We start from the raw sequence: 18,763 nt of genomic DNA, 5'->3' as shown, positions 1-18,763 counted from the left end.
TACTAAGGAATTATTAATAATTTTGTTAGATATGATAGTGGAATTATAATTTTCCAATAAAACACATCACCCTCAGTAGAGTGCTGTGGCATCACAGCTCACTGCAATTTCAAATTTTTGGGCTTAAGCCACTGGTTCTCAACCTTCCTAATGCTGTGACCCTTTAATACAGTTCCTCATGTTGTGGTGACCCCCAATCATAAAATTATTTTCATTGCTACTTCAAAATTACTTTGTAATTTTGCTACTGTTATGAATCATAATGTAAATATCTGATATGCATGAGACCCCCAAAGGGGTCATGACCCACAGGTTGAGAACTGCTGGCTTAAGCAATTCTCTTGCCTCAGCCTCCCAAGTAGCTGGGACTACAGGCGCCCACCAGAAGGCCCGGCTATTTTTTGGTTGCAGTTTGGCTGGGCCAGGTTTGAACCCGCCACCCTCAGCTATATGGGGCTGGTGCCCTACTCACTGAGCCACAGGTGCCACCCCTCCTATTATATTCTTTTCACTGAGAAATACACGATCACTTATGTAGAATCAAATCGACTCGATGGATACCTAGGTCCTCAGGTGGAAGAAACGTACTGAGATTTGGCTCTGTACATCAGCCAAATCAGTGTTTTTCAAATCACTATCATTCATTACAATCCTCTGGAAGATTTGGTAAACCATGGATGGCTGTCCTCACCTATTGAGTGTCTCATTCAAGTGGTCTTGGGAGGAGCCCCGAATTTCCATTGCCAACAAGTTCCAGGTGATACCGATTCTGCTGGAGCTGGCAGCAAACCACTAGCCACAAACATTTATTCAATCCAGGTTGTCCTTAGCATTTTCTAACTGACTGGTTACACTGTATTTTAGCACTGCATGTGCTTTATAGCAATTTTTAATTTACTTTTGGTTTTGATTAATATTCTTGATCAGTATCTACAAATTTTGGGAAGCACATTTTGTTTGAAATAACCTTTTCTTGTAATGATGTAATTCCCTGAGAAATTGTATTCTATGTGACCACTAGCAGAGATGATGGAACAGCACACTGGGAACTCACACTGTTGGAGGCAGCTTGCTTATACCTTTATTCACCTACACCTATTCACTCATCAAATATTTGTAAGTACCACTATGTCCTGCACAGTATGTTACCTGCTGAGAATGGGGTCTGTATAGGAGATACAACCTGTGTGTCTTCTAATTTACACTATTGAAAAACGACCAGCTGTTCTGTGTTTATATACAGAAAGACTGTCCTCCTTCTGAGGGTCAGTCGAAGTTTCACTGTGAAATAATTTTTTCTCCTAAGGTGGACTGATGTATAGAATTTGTTAGACTGACAGGAGTTAATATCAGGCTGGTAGGAGCAGTGTGGCTAACCAGGTCTGTCCAGAGTATAGAAACTGTGTTCATTAAGGTGGAATCACACACCCAAAGATTTTCAGAACCGCAGGGAGCTCACAAAGCACGTGAGCAAGCTGAGTACAGTGTACGTTTAGGTAGCAGATCACAAGAGATGATTTTCTTGAAAGAAAATGGGACAACAGAATTTTGTGTTTTATACTGTTTTACCGAATAACAATAAAATGAGATTCCATGACAGTACAAAACCTTCAAGACAATAAAGTAGGGTTGATTTTCTTCAGCGGAGAAGGGCTCCCCAGCACATGGAGGTCCCAGACCTGCAGTCAGGTTCCTGCCTCATCCCTGCTCATTTGTGTCCAGTGATAACGAAAGGCCTGACAGGGAAACACAAGGAGCCAGCGCGGCACTTCCATATGAGGGAACTCTTGGCAACGTTCACAAAACTCACACTCCCACTCCGCAAATCAAGATACATACCAACCCGGCCCACAGGTTTCTCTACAAACTGAGGAATCGCTGGGGAGGTTGTCCAGAGAGTGTACTGATTATCCTGCCTCACACATGCAAGAAGAAACATGTCCCCAGATACAAGCATTGTGCCAAGTCTGAGTATTGGGTAATCTCTAGAGACCCCTAGAGCCCAGTCCCAAGAGTCGTCCACATCCAGCTCCCAGCAATACTTCCCAGCAGTGAAGACTTGGTCTCCCCAAGCAGCAAAATAGTTAGATTTCTCAGGATTCAAAGACTGATCTTGACTGTGAGATCTAAATGTGAAGTCTCTCAAATCGTCAAACAGCCTGATGTGCTGATTGCTTACTTCATTGTGGAAAGAAATCTCCACTGTGGAAAGAAGACAATAGTTCAGTCAACATCTATTTTACAAATAAATTATCTCTGAGATATGAATGTCTACCTGGATGGTCAGTGGAATAAATAGGCCAAGACAACCAAGAAGGCAGTTCTGGCAGAACTGTATCAATTCACAAGCTACCCATAAAAATGAAGCAGAAAGAAGGATCTAATCACAGTGGGCAGATTCCTTCAACTTCAGAGACTGTAGAGAAGGAGGCCATGCCTACCGCTCCCTGGTTACATTTCATGGCACATGGAATTCTGGAGCTATAATTCCATAGCAATAAACTTCCCTACATTTCCCTTCCTGCTTCCTGCTTTCTCAGAAGGATCTGAGACCTAGAGAAATGGTGATCACCCTGCCCATGTTACTGTAGGCTAGCTCCTGAACACTTAAGCTAAATATGCCTGTGAGAACGTGACTTCCTACTAGGAATTCTGTGCCTTTCACTCCTAGTTTCCTGTTACACCTAATCTGCCACTCTGCCTCAGGCTTAGCACACCTGCCTTAGCCTTAGATGTGCCGCTGGGCTCTAGGTCCTGCCTCCTTAACCACTGACTTTCTTTCTGTTTATAAAATGCGGTCTGCATTTACTTAATTTATTCATGCATTTTTATGATAATTTCAATTGAAATTCCCATTATATGAAGTCCAATGTTTCAAAATTTTACAGGAAATATATTTTAAAATGAAACATCAGCATCACTAATTGCATTTAATAAGAACCCAGAGGTACTGAACACATTCACAGTTATGCATGATTCCATGCATTGACAAGCTCCCTAAGAATGATTCCAATTCTAATGGAAACCTTTGGCTTGATATTTTTTTCTCATTCTAGTTTTGCACCAGCTTCCTTTTACTGTAGTGCAATAAACACATGTCTATCCTGTTCACGGCATTACTTTCTCTCCTAAAGGAAAGACCAATGAAGAAGGAAACGCTGGCTATAGGAAACATGATCAGAGTGGACTTGGGCATTTCCAGTCACACCACAGGCTGACACTCACCCCGGTAGCGGCTGTATCTGTCCATCAGTCCAGTGATGGCTCTGACGCTGAGCTCTGGACGCACAGGCCAGGGCATGTGCAGCTGCACAGACTCACTCCTGGAAGAAGAAAGATTCAGATGATACTTTGGCTCCCAACACTTCATCATGATGCTTAAGACAGACATAAGTACACAACAGAAAAGACTTTCTCAAAGACTACTTCCGAATTATGCTTACCTCCACAAACGCCTTACAGGATTCTACTATTCATGGGGTACCTTTCTTACTTTTCTCTTTGCTTAAATACTTTTACCTCATGACTCTCAGAGACACTTGCTTTTAACTACAATCCTGGGGAAATCTAGTCCACACCCCGGAAGATTTCTCTGAGTTTGATGCCTTCTGGCCACTTGTGAATTCAGCCCTTCAACATACCCCTCTGAGGCACCAGGCAGAGATCAAGACTAACTTGTGGTAAAGGGAGTACAGGACATGGTATTCAGAACAGCACACAAATGCTTGGTCACATAAACAATGTAATAGCTATAATCTAGTATATAATGGCTTCAATTGCTACAGACAGCTTGATCTCTGTCCTAACCAGGTACCCCAGTTCACATTGAAGGTCCAACTTACCTCATCAGTAGGGCTCCCAAATCCTGTAAAGAGGGAAAAAAGGACAAGTTAGATTCCTCAGACATTGGATGTTGTGCCTATCCAGGCTTAGGGTTTGGGAAAGTAAAGAAAATTACTCATCACAAACATTCCCTAAACCTTCTTATCAACCATGTCTCTTTTTCCTCTTAAAGGATGAGCCCAGTACAACCTGTTAACAGACTGAACTCTTGATGAATTCATAACCCTGAGGGTGACATGAAGAGAGAGAAGCTAATGGATAGGAACCACAGTCACCAGCCTCCTGCCACCATCCAATGTCTGCCAGGGGTTCTTGCTAGGGGTTATCCCCCAAGGCCAATGAATTAGGACAATTCAAATCTAGGACATCCACAGAGAATGAGGAAATCAGTGGGAGCTTGTGCCAGATATTTCTGTATTTTCCCTTACAGATAAAAATGGAGGGTGGCGCCTGTGGCTCAGTGAGTAAGGCGCCAGCCCCATATACCGAGGGTGGTGGATTCAAACCCGACCCTGGCCGAACTACAACAACAAAAAAAAATAGCCGAGTGTTATGGCAGGCACCTGTGGTCCCAGCTACTCGGGAGGCTGAGGGAAGAGAATTGTCTAAGCCCAGGAACTGGAGGTTGCTGAGAGGTGTGATGCCCTGGCACTCTACCAAAGGCAAAGTAGTGAGACTCTGTCTAAACAAAAATAAACAAAAAATGACTCCCAACAAAGATGTGGAAATAAGGAGAAATATTTTGGGGACCAAAGTAATAATGGAGATAGTAGCAAGGTGGCGCCTGTGGCTCAAGGAGTAGGGCGCTGGCCCCGTATACCAGAGGTGGTGGGTTCAAACCTGTCCCGGGCCAAAAACTGCAACAACAACAACAAAAAGATGTAGCCAGTGAGCGGAGGGCAAGTCCTGACCTGCAGCAGCTCCTCATCTGGTTTGTGGCACATGCCCACCAGTTCCTCGTGCATTTCCTTTAGTTGTTTCCGCTTTTGATTTATTTGGGCCACACTTCTCTTGAGTTGCTGAAGGATATTCCAGCTCTCCCTTTCCAGTTCCTCCAAATGTTGTTCTTCTTCCTTATAGAGAACTGGGTGAAGTTCTGCATATTCGGTCCTGGTCATTTTTCTCACTAGAAGCACATATTCCTGTAAGGAGATAGAAATGGGTTACCCATATCACATTCCAGGCCACCTTAACTTGCACGCACACCTCGCCTGTTTCTCTTTGGCTCTTGCCCTTCACCCATTAGCAGTGCACAGCTTAAAGTCATATGGTCCAGCTGTCACAATCCACAATTCTTCTCTTTATTTCCTTTCTTCCTTCCTTTTTTTTTTTTCTTTGTTAATCGTGACCAGTTTATAAGCCCACAGCCTAAATAAATCATTTTTAAATCCACCATGTGCTCCTTGGTCACGAGCACTCAGGAAGCATCATTTCTCATAGTAACCTTAGTTATGCTTTCTTTAAAGATGGAGGCTATTTGGAGCACATTGATTTTCATTGTTATGTGACCCTTTCACAGGAGTCATCTTTACTCACCTCTGATATTGGTAAAGATATGGGCGTTATTTTTATTTTTCTCTCCTATCTATAAAGGTGTTTTTATTTCTGCTCCTATTACATCAATTACCATTCAAGATTTCTATGTCCTCTATCATATCAAATATTATTCAAGGCTTTTATTCATTTTACTATAAAGATATGTCAGTATTATTTACACTGTCCTGTTTTTTGCTATCTAAGAAACAATTGGTGAAGTAATATATTTTAAAAATTTAGAATGTTTTTCTCTTCAATACACAAGATAAGTGCCCTGATTACACAACGTGTGCCTAGATGTAGCATTGTCTTATGATTCAAACCACCACCCTCGACAAAGTATTTCTTTAGATTTTCTTAGTGGAGTTTACATTTAGTACTAAACATTCTTGGATAAAATTGATACTAATCATATTTACAATCATACTAAATAGCCTGTCATAGGCTTGAGGCAGATCACATATTTTTCAAGTAAACATTACGAATAAAAGTATAGCATCCAGTAATTTGAGAACTGAATTACATCAATATTCACTTTTGAATAAATTAAAATACTTTCAATAGAAAGCATCCATGAGTATATTAACAATTATACCTTTTAACATAAATGTCTAGTTAATTATTCAGTGTAAAATTCTGGGAAAAAGATACCAAAATTTTATTGGATATCCAATCTTTTTCCAATTATTTATTCCTTGGTATTTGATTAAGCAATGATTATTAGATAAACATTTTACCATACTGATCCCGGTTGTAGATTTTGGCATGTAAAGGTAATATTGGTTGGAGGAAATATAACAAAGTTTTAATGAATAATTCCTAAAATTGATGCCATTCATAGCTATGCTCTTTGATTTTATATCTCTGGTTGTCAGAAACACTGAGGCTGGGTGTGTGGCTTACACCTGTAATCCCAGCACTCTGAGTGGGTGGATTTCTGGAGGTCTCCAGTTCAAGACCTGCCTGAGGCAGAGCAAGACCTCATCTCTAAAAATAGACAGGCACTGGAGAGTCACCTTCCCCAGTTACTTTGTTTAATACATATCCTCTCAAATCTGAAATCCGACATTCAAACAGTTGAAATTTAAGATGTCTTATTAAAACTTTGTATGAGCTATTGTGATCTGTTTAACTCATTAGTCTCCCCACTCTGCAACCTGATTGTTTAAATTAGAAGAAATATTGTATATTACATATAGGATTAGAAGCCATCAGACAAGAACAACATATCTAAAATTTCTGAACCTAACCCCTTAAAAAGATTTCTATTCTCCTAATTTCCATTGTGCTCCTAAATATGACCTTGGGCCTCATATGGCCAGCCATTTTAAAAACAGGAATTCTAATTTCATTGCGTCTCCTCCCAATAATCACGTATTTGTTTTCTAAGTCCGCTGAGTATTTTTGCTTTGTTCTGTCCTTCTTTGTCAATCTCTCCACATGTTCTATGTTCTCCTACCAGTATCACTGTCTAGCTTCTGTGCAAACCGTTTTAACCATGGCAGGCACACTTCTAAAATTGCTGTTCATGCTTTTCCATCCCCAATGAAAGGCTTACAATACGCAATTACATACTCTCTATTTTCTAGAATTCATCTCCCACATAAATCTTTGCCTGAGGCACCCATGGAATTTTTATCACCTATTTTCCTCTCTGAAATCGGATTGATTTTAAATCAACATTGGGGAATTTGGGAAAGCTTGGTGGTTACTGAATTTCCTTAAACCCTGTGTGTGTGCCTTCTCCACCTCTCTTTGGGTAATTTTTGTGGTTGTTCTTAACTTAGGGTCTAGAAATCCTCAGAAAAATGTGACCCTCCATTGAAAAGCCCAACAGCAGGGTGTCCCAAAGGTCATCATATAAGTAAAATTCATATATTCATGTTATATTTTATATTTTTATATTTTATATAACTTATATTTATACATATATGTATCTACACATAGAGAAATGTATTATCAAATTTTGTAACAAATATTTTGCATATGAAGCTACATTTGGCTAAAATTTCTCATCTTCCCTATGTATGTGTCTTTAAGACAACCTGCATTTTTCCCATAAACCTATCAATTCATTGAATGTAAGAACTCATGGTTTCAGGTCAGGCATTTAATGGCTAATGTTGTAGCATGTCTGTCCCAAGCCAAATCTGATGGAAACATTTCCTGTACTTACCATCCAATGGTTAATCATTATTTGTTCCTCTCTCAGGTTTCTCTGATTTTCCTGGATCTTGTCCCATAAAGATCTCATTTGCTTTTCGAGTTTAGCCTGCCAGAAAGATACAAATGTGAGCAGTAGAAAAACAAACAGTATAGAATTCTGACCCGACTGATGCAGAGAGTCAAGGGATGTTCAATAAAAGTATGTTGGGAAGAGCAGCAGGATTATTTTGTACTTTTACTCTGCATAACTTTCTATATTAGAAGATTTCAGACTGTGGCCCACATGTAATGTAACCACTATCAAGGCAAAACAAATAAATATTTGATATATTTGGGGAAGTTTCAGGTAAGCATCCTGCCGCATGATGTCCATCTACAACTGCTTCTCGAATGCCCCTTCCAATGTACTTAAAGCTAACATGTTTGTCAAGTTTTGGTAAATGTGTTTCCAATACAAAATTTTCTTTACGTTGTTTTCATAGTCAATGATCTCTGAACATGAGAGCTTTCTGTTGATGTTTGCATAATCCTCTTAATGAAAACAATAATCAATTCACATTATCATCCTTCTATTGGAATGCTAACCTCATGGAGGCGGTTATAAGTATAGCTGTTAGGCATATACCAGTACATGTTAGGCATGGTAAAGAACGGAAAACTCTTCCTCATGATCTTCATCTTCCTTCTACCCTCTTTAATTCTACCACCCTCCAGCTCTCAACGTGATCTCAGAAGCATCCCTTACCCGCTGGTCCGCAGCTGCCCCTTCAACAGGACAGTGTCTGTGAGCCCCGTGCTCCTGGGAGTTAGAGCAGAGCGAACACAGCAGGCTCCTGTCCACTTCACAGAACATCTTGTTCTTCTCCTTGTGGGTTCCACACATTTGTTCCTCAGAGCTCAGGAATTGCCAGAGACTGGCTTTTCTGGCAATGGACACCAGATTCTTCAGAACAATATTGGTTTTGAACTTTCTCTGCTGTGATGGTTCTCTGCACTCTGGGCAGTGGGCAGGATTTGGGTCTCCTTCCCAGGAGAGAGAAAGGCAGGGCCTGCAAAAGCTGTGTCCACAGCCTATGGTGACTGGGTCTATAAGGTAGTGCACGCAGATGGCACAGGTGATTTCCCTCTGGAAGGCTTGCAGTATATCTAGGTCCATGTTACTAAAGAAAGAAAATTAGAATTTATTCTTCTGCCCTAAAGAAGCAAAAGTCTAACCAAAAATACACTCACATGTTGACTGAATAATAAACTCCTATCTAGAGCAGAATAGGCTTCCCTTTGCATGACACAAATGGGAAACTGAGGCACAAACACATTTCTCAAGCTTTGTAGATAAGTGGTTGGGTACTTATCTAACATGTATCTACCTTACCAAACCGTTTCTCCTCTAGAAATGTACCAGTTTTCAGCTGGGCGCCGATAACTTAGTGATTAGGGCACCAGCCACATGCACCAGGGCTGGTGAATCGAATCCAGCCTGGGTCTGTTAAAGTTGAATCTGGCCCATGCTTGGTAAAAGAAGAAAAAAAAAATAGCTGGGCATTGTAGCAGGCACATGTAGTCCCAGCAACTCAGGAGGCTGAGGCAAGAGAATCACTTCAGCTCAAGAGTTGGAGGTTGCTGTAAGCTATGATGCCCATAGTTTTATCACCTATTTTCCTCTCTGACATCAGATTGATTTTGAATCAATGTTGAGAAATTTGGCAAAGCCCCGTGGTTACTGAATTTCCAAAGTGAGACTCTGTCTCAATTTAAAAAAAAAAAAGAAAGAAAAAAGAAAAGAAATGTGCATGTTTTGTGCTGTATTATTTTCCTTTAAGTTGCTCAAACTACAGGAGCTTAACCCAATCTGGACCTCCAGGAGTTTGGTCTGCAGGGATCTGAAAATCAGTTAATTCTCATTGCCAGTCATTGACTTGACAATGGAAGGAGGGGCTGAGATTTGATCTCAATTAATTGTTAGAATCCCCCTACCATGACACGTCTCCAACATCACTCTAAAGTAAGTGTTAAGGTTTCAGATCTAAATTAAAATCAGCTAACCAATTACTTGTTATTCTCTAAACAACAATTTAATTCAATCAACAATTATTTTCAGGGACATTTCCTCTTCCAAGCCCTATGTCTCAATCAATTCAAAGATATGCTGCTGACTACAACATCCTTATCAATAGACAAGAAATGTTTCGCAAAAAGAAAAAAATATATAAAATGCAGTAATGTACAGAATGCCACTGTGTCTTGTGTGTCTCCCTCATGAGGTAGAAAATACCTTGCAGCTAACCAATTGATAAAAATGAATAAGAAAAATGTATATACAACATGTTTATAAAACAAATTTTCTCCATTGATGTCTTTTTTTGTCTCTAACAGATTCCCTCCCAAAATCAACTTTTGAATACAGGAGACAAACTTAACTTTGTAAAATTGGATCATATTTTGACCAGTCTCTTTTTATATAAATACCCTAAGTTGTTGAATCTGTTCTATCTTTATTATCTATATCTTGCATACAAATTGAATATCTAGAGCCTGCTTGATGGAGAAAAACCAAAGTGATAATGGTAGGCAACTAAGAATAACAAGAGAAACATAAATACAGGATTGGGAGGAGTGGTGCAGCCATGCTCATCACCAGCCTCAAGCAAAGAAATCAGCTTTAGTATATAGGGAAAGTTAAAGTTGTTTGTGCAGAGACAGTGTAACCAAGGAAAAATATCTTCAACTTTATGGGCTTCTGTAGGTGCTAAGGAAAAGGTTACAAAGAAGGTAATGAAAATCAATCTAGTCCATTACAATTGTTTCATCACAAGACTTCCGTAGAGTGAAGTAAAAGGTAAAAGCTTCCTGGGAGAGGATGAAAAACAAGGTGAGGAAAAACATGTTGTTCTTGAAGGAAGAGAGCAGCTGGAGGTTATTCTTAGAATGTTTCCAAGTTGGGGGGGGCCCCACCACCTCATGACTGTTCTCCACCACAGACCAGTAAATACACCATTGACATTAGATCTTCCAGATCTTTGAAAAACACCAGGCATACTTTCACATTGAGAAGAAATAATAAATATCATGTAATAAAATTCATTGTACAATAAAACAGGGGTTCTCTTTTCTATAGTAGATAAATACAGATAGCATTCTCATTACTGAGGTTCCTTCATGATCACTAATATCATCTTTTTCAGTGCCTAAACATTTACTCATTGTTTAGTATTTAAGTTTATAAATGGAAGCTTCTAAAGTGACAATATTGCCACCGTCAAGAGCAATATTTTCCTAAGAAAGTTATCAGTTATTTGAATATCTCTTCTATGTGTACATGAAGCACCACTTATAAAGTAGTATGTAATGTATGTATGCATGTATAACATATTTGTAGAACAAAATGTTCCTGGCCAGTCTCCGCGAACATAGCTCAGAGTTTAGGGTACTGGCCACATGCACCTGGGCAAGTGGGTTTAAACAAGCCCCGAGCCTACTAAAACAAAAATGACAACAGCAGCGGGGGGGGAAAAAAAAAAAGAAAAGAAAAAAAAGGCAGGTGCCTGTAGTCCCAGCTACTTGGGAGGCTGAAGCAAGAGAATCGCTTAAGCCGAAGAGTTTGAGGTTGCTGTGAGCTGCAACACCACAGAACTCTACCAAGGGCGACATAGTGAGAGTCTATCTCAAAAAAAAAAAAAAAAGAAAGAAAAAGAAAAAAGAAAAAAATATTCCTAGCCAATTTGTAGAATCTACAAAAAGCACAAAATTATAAGTCATCTGGCAACCTATCTTTGAGTATTACCAGGTAAACAATGAAGACATACCTAAAATAATACAGAAAAATCATCATATGAATTAAATTACTTAATTAGTAAGATGACTTTATAAAATAGTTTATCTTTCAACTAGAGTATAGGAGTCATTTTTACTAACTGAGCAAAATCACTCCATAAAAACAATTTCAATTGACTGATCTGCAAATTAAAATTACACTATTTATTTCAGTGATAGAAAGTAGTAGGGACTCATGCAGATCCGGTACTCATGTAATGACTCTATCTGTGACCTCACCAGTGCTTGCTGGAGCAGTATGAAGTCAGGTTAGGATCAGGACCTCACAGGGTAAGGGTAGTAGCTTTCAGAAGTGTGCGAGGCCAAGTGAGCTCCCAACTCAACTCTGCCTGTTATGGAGAAGAATGAGCTTGACTCCTTGACAGTCTCTCATTTATAGGACCTCTGAGGACCACACCCATAATGTCAAAGTGATTATCAAAGTGATTACTACTCATCAGATGGGTGGGTGTTAGTATGGGCGATTAGGTTTCCCAGAGACAAAATGAAAGATTGATTTATCACCTTGGATATCTCCGGAAACAAATTTCTACCAACATCATCTCATCAAGAATCACATATTTTTGCAACAAATAAACTCCCTACTGGTGATTTAGTATCTAAAAAACGATTTATGGATTGGTAGCTTTAATTATTAACTTATAACAAAAATCGGTAAAAAAAAATTTCAACAGTTAGTAATTTTGTCAAATGTCTAAGAAACGTTGGCGATGATGTGCCTGAGGGTGACTTCACATGTATTTGTTACTGTAGGAAGTGTTTTATTTTTTATATTGATTTATTTTTGTATTGTAATGTAAAAATGTAATGTGAGAACAATTTTGGCCCTTACTTCAGAACACAGATTTCTCCTGCTCCTGAAACCCCAGACAATGTTGCCTAAGGGTTTCTCCCCAGAGCATAATACAGAATTCTTTGCCAGGCGCCCCCCAACCCCATGGGGGGGAATGCCAGGAAATTGCTGGGAAGCCAGAAGCAGGGTGCCCCTGGGTCTGAGCAGGGAAGAGAACTTATGTGGAGGTTAAACAGAATTTATTTCTACCCCAGAATATAATATGATGGGAGCCTTTTCCCCAACTCATTTAGTTCACTGCTTATGGGGCGGGAAGAGATGACACATTGGAGCCTTAAGGAAAACCCTTCTCCTGACAATTCCCTCCAAACATCTTCCATGTTGTCTGAGAGAGCCAAACTGGATTCTGAAGCAGCATCTCAGATCTGTGCACAAGAGTTTTTAGGCAACTACCTTGGCTTCACAGAGAAAATTGGGACAGTGGGATGATACACCAAGGCTCTGAGGACCTAGAGGAAGGAAGGCCTGGCTCTGCCTCGCTGACCAGAGGCCTCGCTGTGGAGCTCGGCCGGGTGCCTGGGCCTCCGCCTCCTACCCGCACCCGCGCCAAGCAGCAGTGGGCCCTCACAAAGGCCGATGGCTGCGGCAGCGGTGGCGCTCTCGGCGTGGGTCCCCCAATGGCGGGCAGCGCGGCTGGGGCAGCGGGTCCCCACAGGCGGCTGGGCCGTGGCATGACTGGAGGGCCGTGAGTTCGAGTATCTGATGAAGGAGCGCTCCGTGACCCTCCGGTGCAACTCGTGGCAGGGCTCCATGGACGTGAGTATGGGGCGTTAGAGCTGCATCTCCCTGTGCCACCTCGAGATCTTCACGCCCTGAGTTGCTGGCCGCACAGCCCAGGCTGGGCACTGGCGGCTACTTCTACCTGCACTGCCTCTGCAAGAACAGCCTGTGCGTGGACTGCTGTTCCAGAGACACAGGGCGCCTGGCGGCAGCTGCCTCATGTATGCAGGTTCAGGTTGCCGAGCACAAACGTCAAGATCACATTCACCGCCCTGTGCAGCGACAAGAGGGAGAAGCAGGAAGTGCTGAGTCCCCAGTGAAGGCCGGTCAGCCGCCCATCTTGCCCCTGACCATCAACATTCCAGACACTGTGGTCCCTCCCCTCCCCCACGGGGGCCATCGTTGCTGCCAACTCCTGCCCATCCAGCCCACGGAGCAGGGTGTTCAGGGTACAAAGTGGGCCAAGTGATGCCACCTGACCTCAATTTAATGGCCGAAAACTCGCAGCCAGAACATGAGAAGGAAGCTTCCGGAGGAGAAAGCCCGAAGGGTGGCTCAAAGCCACCTTATTCCTGTGCACAGTTAATAGTACAAGCAATTAGGATGGCTCCTGATAAACAACTTACCCTAAATGGAATTACACGCACCTCACAAAAAATTATTGCCAGTACAGGACTGCGGACAAGGGCTGCCAGAATTCAATTCGCTACAATCTCTCTCTGAATCCTTACTTCATCAAAGTAGCACGTTCCCAGGAAGAACCAGGCAAAAGCTGGTTCTGGAGGATAGATCCTGTCTCTGAAAGCAAATAAATACAGCAGGCTTTTAGGAAAAGACGGCCTAGGGGCGTGCCTTGCTTTAGAACCCCCCGGCACCACTCTCTTCTAGGAGCGCCCGGCTTTTCCCAGTTACACTGGGGCCCCTGTGCTCACTCCAGCAGCACCCAGACCCCCGCAGCCTGTCCAGGGAAGGTTCGCCCACACCCTGGAGCCTGAGCCTGGTGCATCACAGCCCAAACTCGCTGACATCCAGGAAGCTCGGTGTGCCCAGAGCCACCATGGTCACCTCTGCCCAGCCAGCCAGTCCTCATTGCTGTTCAGTGACAGCTGCCACAGACCATTTAAGGCCGCCCCTTACACGGTTGCAGCCCCAGTGACCACTCCGACCTCCCAGCCGCCCGTTGTGCGGACAGTTCACGTGGTCCACCAGTTACCAGCAGTGTTGGTCACCAGTGTGGCTGGACTAGCCCCAGCAAACACTTACATTCTTGCGGGGCAAGCTGTGGTCACTCAGGTGGCTGTGCTGCCCCCCCACGACGTCCGAGCTGGGGGGAGAACGGCCATGACAGGGAAGTGAAAGTAGAACCTATAACCGCAACTAGCCATGCCACACTAGGCGCTGCCAGCCAGATCATTCAGCCCTCACAGACCACCCGTGTCCAGCCAGATCATTCAGCCCTCACAGACCACCCGTGTCCAGATGGTCAACATAGTACAACAGGAGCCTCTAGGTCAACACCAACAACCAATAAAATCTGTAACACAAAATGGTACTCACGTGGTACCAATCCCCAGCGCAGTGCACAGTCAGGTGGACCATGGGGCAGTGAGCCCTCCGCATGCTGGCAGCCCATGGTCAGCATCAGCCTCCCCGCCCCGTCCACAAAGTGCCAGAATGGCGACCAGCCAGAGCAGCCAGAGCAGCAGCAGCTGAAAACGGAGGATAGCGAGAGTATGGTCATGGCCCTGAGCATGGCCACGCCACTGGCAGCTGCGAGGGAGAAGGGCATCCAAAACTAGCCTCTGGGAGAGTTTTCTGACTTCTAAGATACCAACTTTGTGGTGCCAGAAGGAGAAATTACCTCTCACCTACGCTCAGAGCGCATCCCCTAGCCTAGCCAGCTCATGGAATGATTTACTTTTGTCTGTCTTGTTAAAGTTCAGAGGGAACTACTCTGTGACAGCTGCAGATGTCCCCTGGTGGAGTGGTTGCCTGAAGGATTTCAGCACCTCGGTCTCCGTGGGTGGGACAGACCAGCGGTGCCACAGCCACACGTGCAGGCCCAGGGATGAGCCTGTTGTGCAAAAGAGCTGCTGGGACTCATGAGCTGCACTTAATTGTTCTCTTTCTTGGTATTTTTTATTGTTTGTTTCTTTGTGTTAACTTTGTCCCTGGCAAAATATTTTCACTCTAAATAAAACCAGTCTCCTAAAAAAAGAAAATAATAATGATAGCAAGGAAGGAAAATGAAGTTGAGGAAGCCCCTGTCTTCTAGGATGCCTCATTTTGAGCATGAGTAACATGGATGATTTCACCCTGAGGTCTTTCCTGGTCTCCTCTGAGATCTGGGTTTTCTTCTGGATGAGGCCATCCAGGGTTGTGACAAGAGGTTTGATTCTAGGTGCCTAAAGCAGGGACTTGGGATGGAGAACCCCTAAGGGAAGGGGACCCTGCTGAGCAGATCCCTGGATGCTTGGGGCACAGTGGAGGTAGAGTAGGGATAACTTTGCAGAACCTGAAAGTTCCAGAACCCCCCTGTCCCCATCACCAGTGGATGGATCCCGTGATAGTGGAAGCCTGGGGAAACATGGGAGAATGTGTGATAAAGAGCAGCCCCCTAAAAGACCCAGGTTTGTCTCAGCCTGTTTCAGCCTTAGTCCCCAGCATGTTCCCCCGTTTAATCTGAAAGGCAAGTTTCAGAATAAAACTGAATTTCTCCCAGTTCCTCCAACCCCCTAGCAACAGCTAAACAATGGTGGAAAAATCACCTACACGAAGTTCCCAAGCTACTGTATCTCCCACGCTGTCTCCGTGCCAACCATCACGATGTAGGCCATGCAGTCACCAGGCTATGGCCCCCTGACTGTAACTCTGCCTCTAGCTAACTGCCACGTTCTGCTTTTGTTTCTGCTTGCTTCTATGGCGCAAATGGTATAAAAGTCCACCTTCCCCTCACTTCGGGCCCTTTGCTATCCCAGCAACAGCCCCCTGCACAGGTGTAATAAATCACCATCTGATTTATACCTGAAGTGGGGTCCAAGTCTTTCTAACAGGTGGCTGTGGGTCCTACACTGCTTACAACAAAGGGAAGTGAAATACTATTGTAGTTTTTACTGTTCACTGGACTGAGCATCCTCTTAGTTTCAGAAACAAGGACTGCAGGTGCTCTGGGGCCTACAGAGCAGAGCACTTTTCTCTGGTTCCTCCAAGACCACCCAGCGTCACCCAACTGACAGAGACGTCTGTGAGGACTTCTGGTTCCTAGAGTCTCTCTAGGATTTCTAAATCCAAAATTGACTGTGTGAACCAGGAGCTGCTCTGATCATTCTCCTGGTTTGTTTTTCCAGAGCAGACAGCACAACATTGGCTCCATACATAGGTCTGACCATTCTAAATTCCAATCCAGCCTTCTATGTTATGAAAGTATAAAATATTTCTCAGATCAGAAGGATAGAAGATGTGTATTGACAGTTTGATAGCTATAGTTACACATTTTGAACATTTGGGCATTTGGTATGTGTGCCTCAATTTGTTTTCTTGCTCCAGTTTCACAAATATGAGAAGATATCTGTGAAAAAGTCTCACTGAGAGGTTCTTTTAACACCCACCTCTTCCCAGCCTGGGGCTTGTTCCCAAGCCAGTTTCCTTGAAAATTGCTTTCTATGTCTTCTTTTACTACTTCGTTCATAAATCATTGTAACAGAAAATCTACTATAGTGGAAAAGTGATAGAGCTCATTTTTTTATTAATATTAAATCATAGCTGTGTACATCAATGCCATCATGGGGTACCATACACTAGTTTTTAGACCGTTTGACACATTTTCATCACACTGGTTAACATAGCCTTCCTGGCATTGTCTTAGTTATTGTGTTAAGACAATTATATTCTACATTTACTAAGTTTCACAAGTACCCTTGTAAGATGCACCGCAGGTGTAATCCCACCAATCACCCTCCCTCTGCCCATCCTCCCTTTTCTCTCCCCTCCCTCTCCCTCTTTCCCATATTCTTAGGTTATAACTGGGTTATAGCTTTCATATGAAAGCCATACATTAGTTTCATAGTAGGACTGAGTACATTGGATACTTTTTCTTCCTTTCTTGAGATACTTTACTAAGAACAAGGATAGACCTTATTTTTAATGAATTATTTCTATCCAAACTCCAGTAAAAGTTAATAATTGAATCTGCATGTCTCCCTTTCCTGAAGCATTCCCCACCTAAGGATTCAGGTGATCATAAAGAGTTGATGATAGGTTTGGGATGTTTTGCTTAAAGAAAAAAATTGTCTTTAAAGGAACAAGAATTATTACCTGGTCTTAGACCTCCCATAGCACACTCATATAGGTAGGTTGAAACTTTTGAGAGACACAATAATCACAACACATACAATCCATGCAGACAAAAACAGATGAAGCCCTCCCCGCAACACCAATGAACCTAGCAAGTTGAAACTGGCAGGGTGAATGTGAAAAGACACTGTCGACTGTGTTACGTTGACATGAAATCATGGACCATAACACAGTCTGTCTCAAAACTTCTATAGTGATCCATGTATAGTTTATGTTCAGAAGGTGATTAAGCTTCAGTCATCGTGTTCTGAGAAATGATCTTGAATTTCAAAAGCATGACTATTCTATCCTGAGACCCATGATTTTACAAAGACTCCCAAGGCTTTTGTTCATTCCTTGGTTTACAATAATTTTAGGAGCATCTCTTCCTAAATGAGAAATAAATACTTGTTAATAAAGCAATATGTATTATTCAGAACTAATCAGAAGTATCCTCCAGGAGGATGGGTAGAATACACAGAAAAGATTTGCATCAGCAGTGGGGAATAATTATCTTCACATTGAATCTTTCTCCAGTTTATTCTATTCTATCTTAAAAGGAAGATCTTAAAACATTCAACTATTTCCAAACTATTTAACAGTGATTCCAAATAGCACTGAAAAATATGACTAAGAATATAAAACTATGCAATACCCCCCACAAGGTTCACAATATCTGGAACACAATAAAAAGTATCAATAATGCAAAGGGTCAGAAAAAGAAGGCCTGTCAAAAGGAGGAAAAGTGATCATTCAAAACCAGAACTGACACAGGTATTAGAACTAGCAGATAAGGACATTAGAGCATTTAAACTAACCATACTTCATCTGTTCAGATAAAGTAAGTAGGGATATGGAAAGCAAAAAAAACAAATTTAAATTACAGAGATAAAATCTACAACTTCTGAAAGGAAAAATGCATTGACTGGGATTAATGAGAGATTAGACACTCCAGAAGATTAGATCAGTAAATGTTAACACTACAAAATGAAACAGAACGAAGAATTTTGTTAATAATAATCCTATTCCTATACTCTTATTGTCTGTCTGCTCTGTTGTGATGTTAAATTTTATGTATTAATTTGGCTAGGTCACATGTTTTAGTCTGTTTAAAGATGCCATAACAGAACACAAGAGTCTCAACAATTTATAAGGAAATTAATTGGCTCCCAATTCTAATGGCTTTAAAGTCCACGATTGGGCAGCGGCATCTCGTGAGGCCACCAGGCTGCTTCTACTCACACAGGCAGTGAGCATGTCCTAAGACATCACGTGGCCACGGAGGAAGCAAGAGAGGGAAACCTAGGGAACTAGCCTCTTCTTAACAACCCACTTTCTCTGGAGGGAGTCCATTCTCAAAAGAGCTACACCTCACTCACCCCTGATGGAGGTACTAATCTATTGATGTGGGTTTCACTCGAGGATCAGAGCACCCAGCACTAGCTTCACCTTCCAACTTTGCCTCCTATTTTGACATAGTGT

The 18,763-nt window shown here is 42.3% G+C and overlaps 2 protein-coding genes and 1 pseudogene across 2 annotated transcripts; 1 reads left to right on the top strand and 2 right to left on the bottom strand.

Moving 5' to 3' along the window:
- Positions 1 to 1,633: 1,633 nt before the first annotated feature.
- Positions 1,634 to 3,288, bottom strand: LOC128588358 (tripartite motif-containing protein 43B-like). The gene is made up of 2 exons (XM_053595109.1): positions 3,226 to 3,288; positions 1,634 to 2,202 (listed from the first exon to the last, which is right to left on the bottom strand). Exons 1-2 carry the CDS (start codon positions 3,248 to 3,250, stop codon positions 1,709 to 1,711), a joined length of 519 nt encoding a protein of 172 aa, XP_053451084.1. The 5' UTR covers positions 3,251 to 3,288; the 3' UTR covers positions 1,634 to 1,708.
- Positions 3,254 to 8,744, bottom strand: LOC128588773 (tripartite motif-containing protein 43-like; the record flags this gene model as incomplete). The annotated part of the gene is made up of 5 exons (XM_053595587.1): positions 8,291 to 8,744; positions 7,556 to 7,651; positions 4,755 to 4,985; positions 3,843 to 3,865; positions 3,254 to 3,323 (listed from the first exon to the last, which is right to left on the bottom strand). Coding segments are annotated over exons 1-5 (831 nt in total), but the record flags the coding sequence as incomplete, so codon positions are not given.
- A 3,910-nt stretch (positions 8,745 to 12,654) lies between these two features.
- Positions 12,655 to 14,748, top strand: LOC128588772 (forkhead box protein K2-like; annotated as a pseudogene).
- The last annotated feature ends 4,015 nt before the right edge of the window (positions 14,749 to 18,763 follow it).

The sequence above is a fragment of the Nycticebus coucang genome, chromosome 6 (genome assembly GCF_027406575.1).
Source record: "Nycticebus coucang isolate mNycCou1 chromosome 6, mNycCou1.pri, whole genome shotgun sequence".
In the NCBI taxonomy this organism is placed as follows: Eukaryota; Metazoa; Chordata; class Mammalia; order Primates; family Lorisidae; genus Nycticebus; species Nycticebus coucang.
This window is presented reverse-complemented; position numbering and strand designations above follow the sequence as displayed.

Bases quoted from the DNA above. Each gene is read 5' to 3' on its own strand.
- LOC128588358 (XM_053595109.1), bottom strand. From the start codon at position 3,250: ATGGACAGATACAGCCGCTACCGGG. The intron at 2,203-3,225 runs GTGAGTGTCAGC...TTCTTTCCACAG, and splicing joins CAGATACAGCCGCTACCGGG to TGGAGATTTCTTTCCACAAT.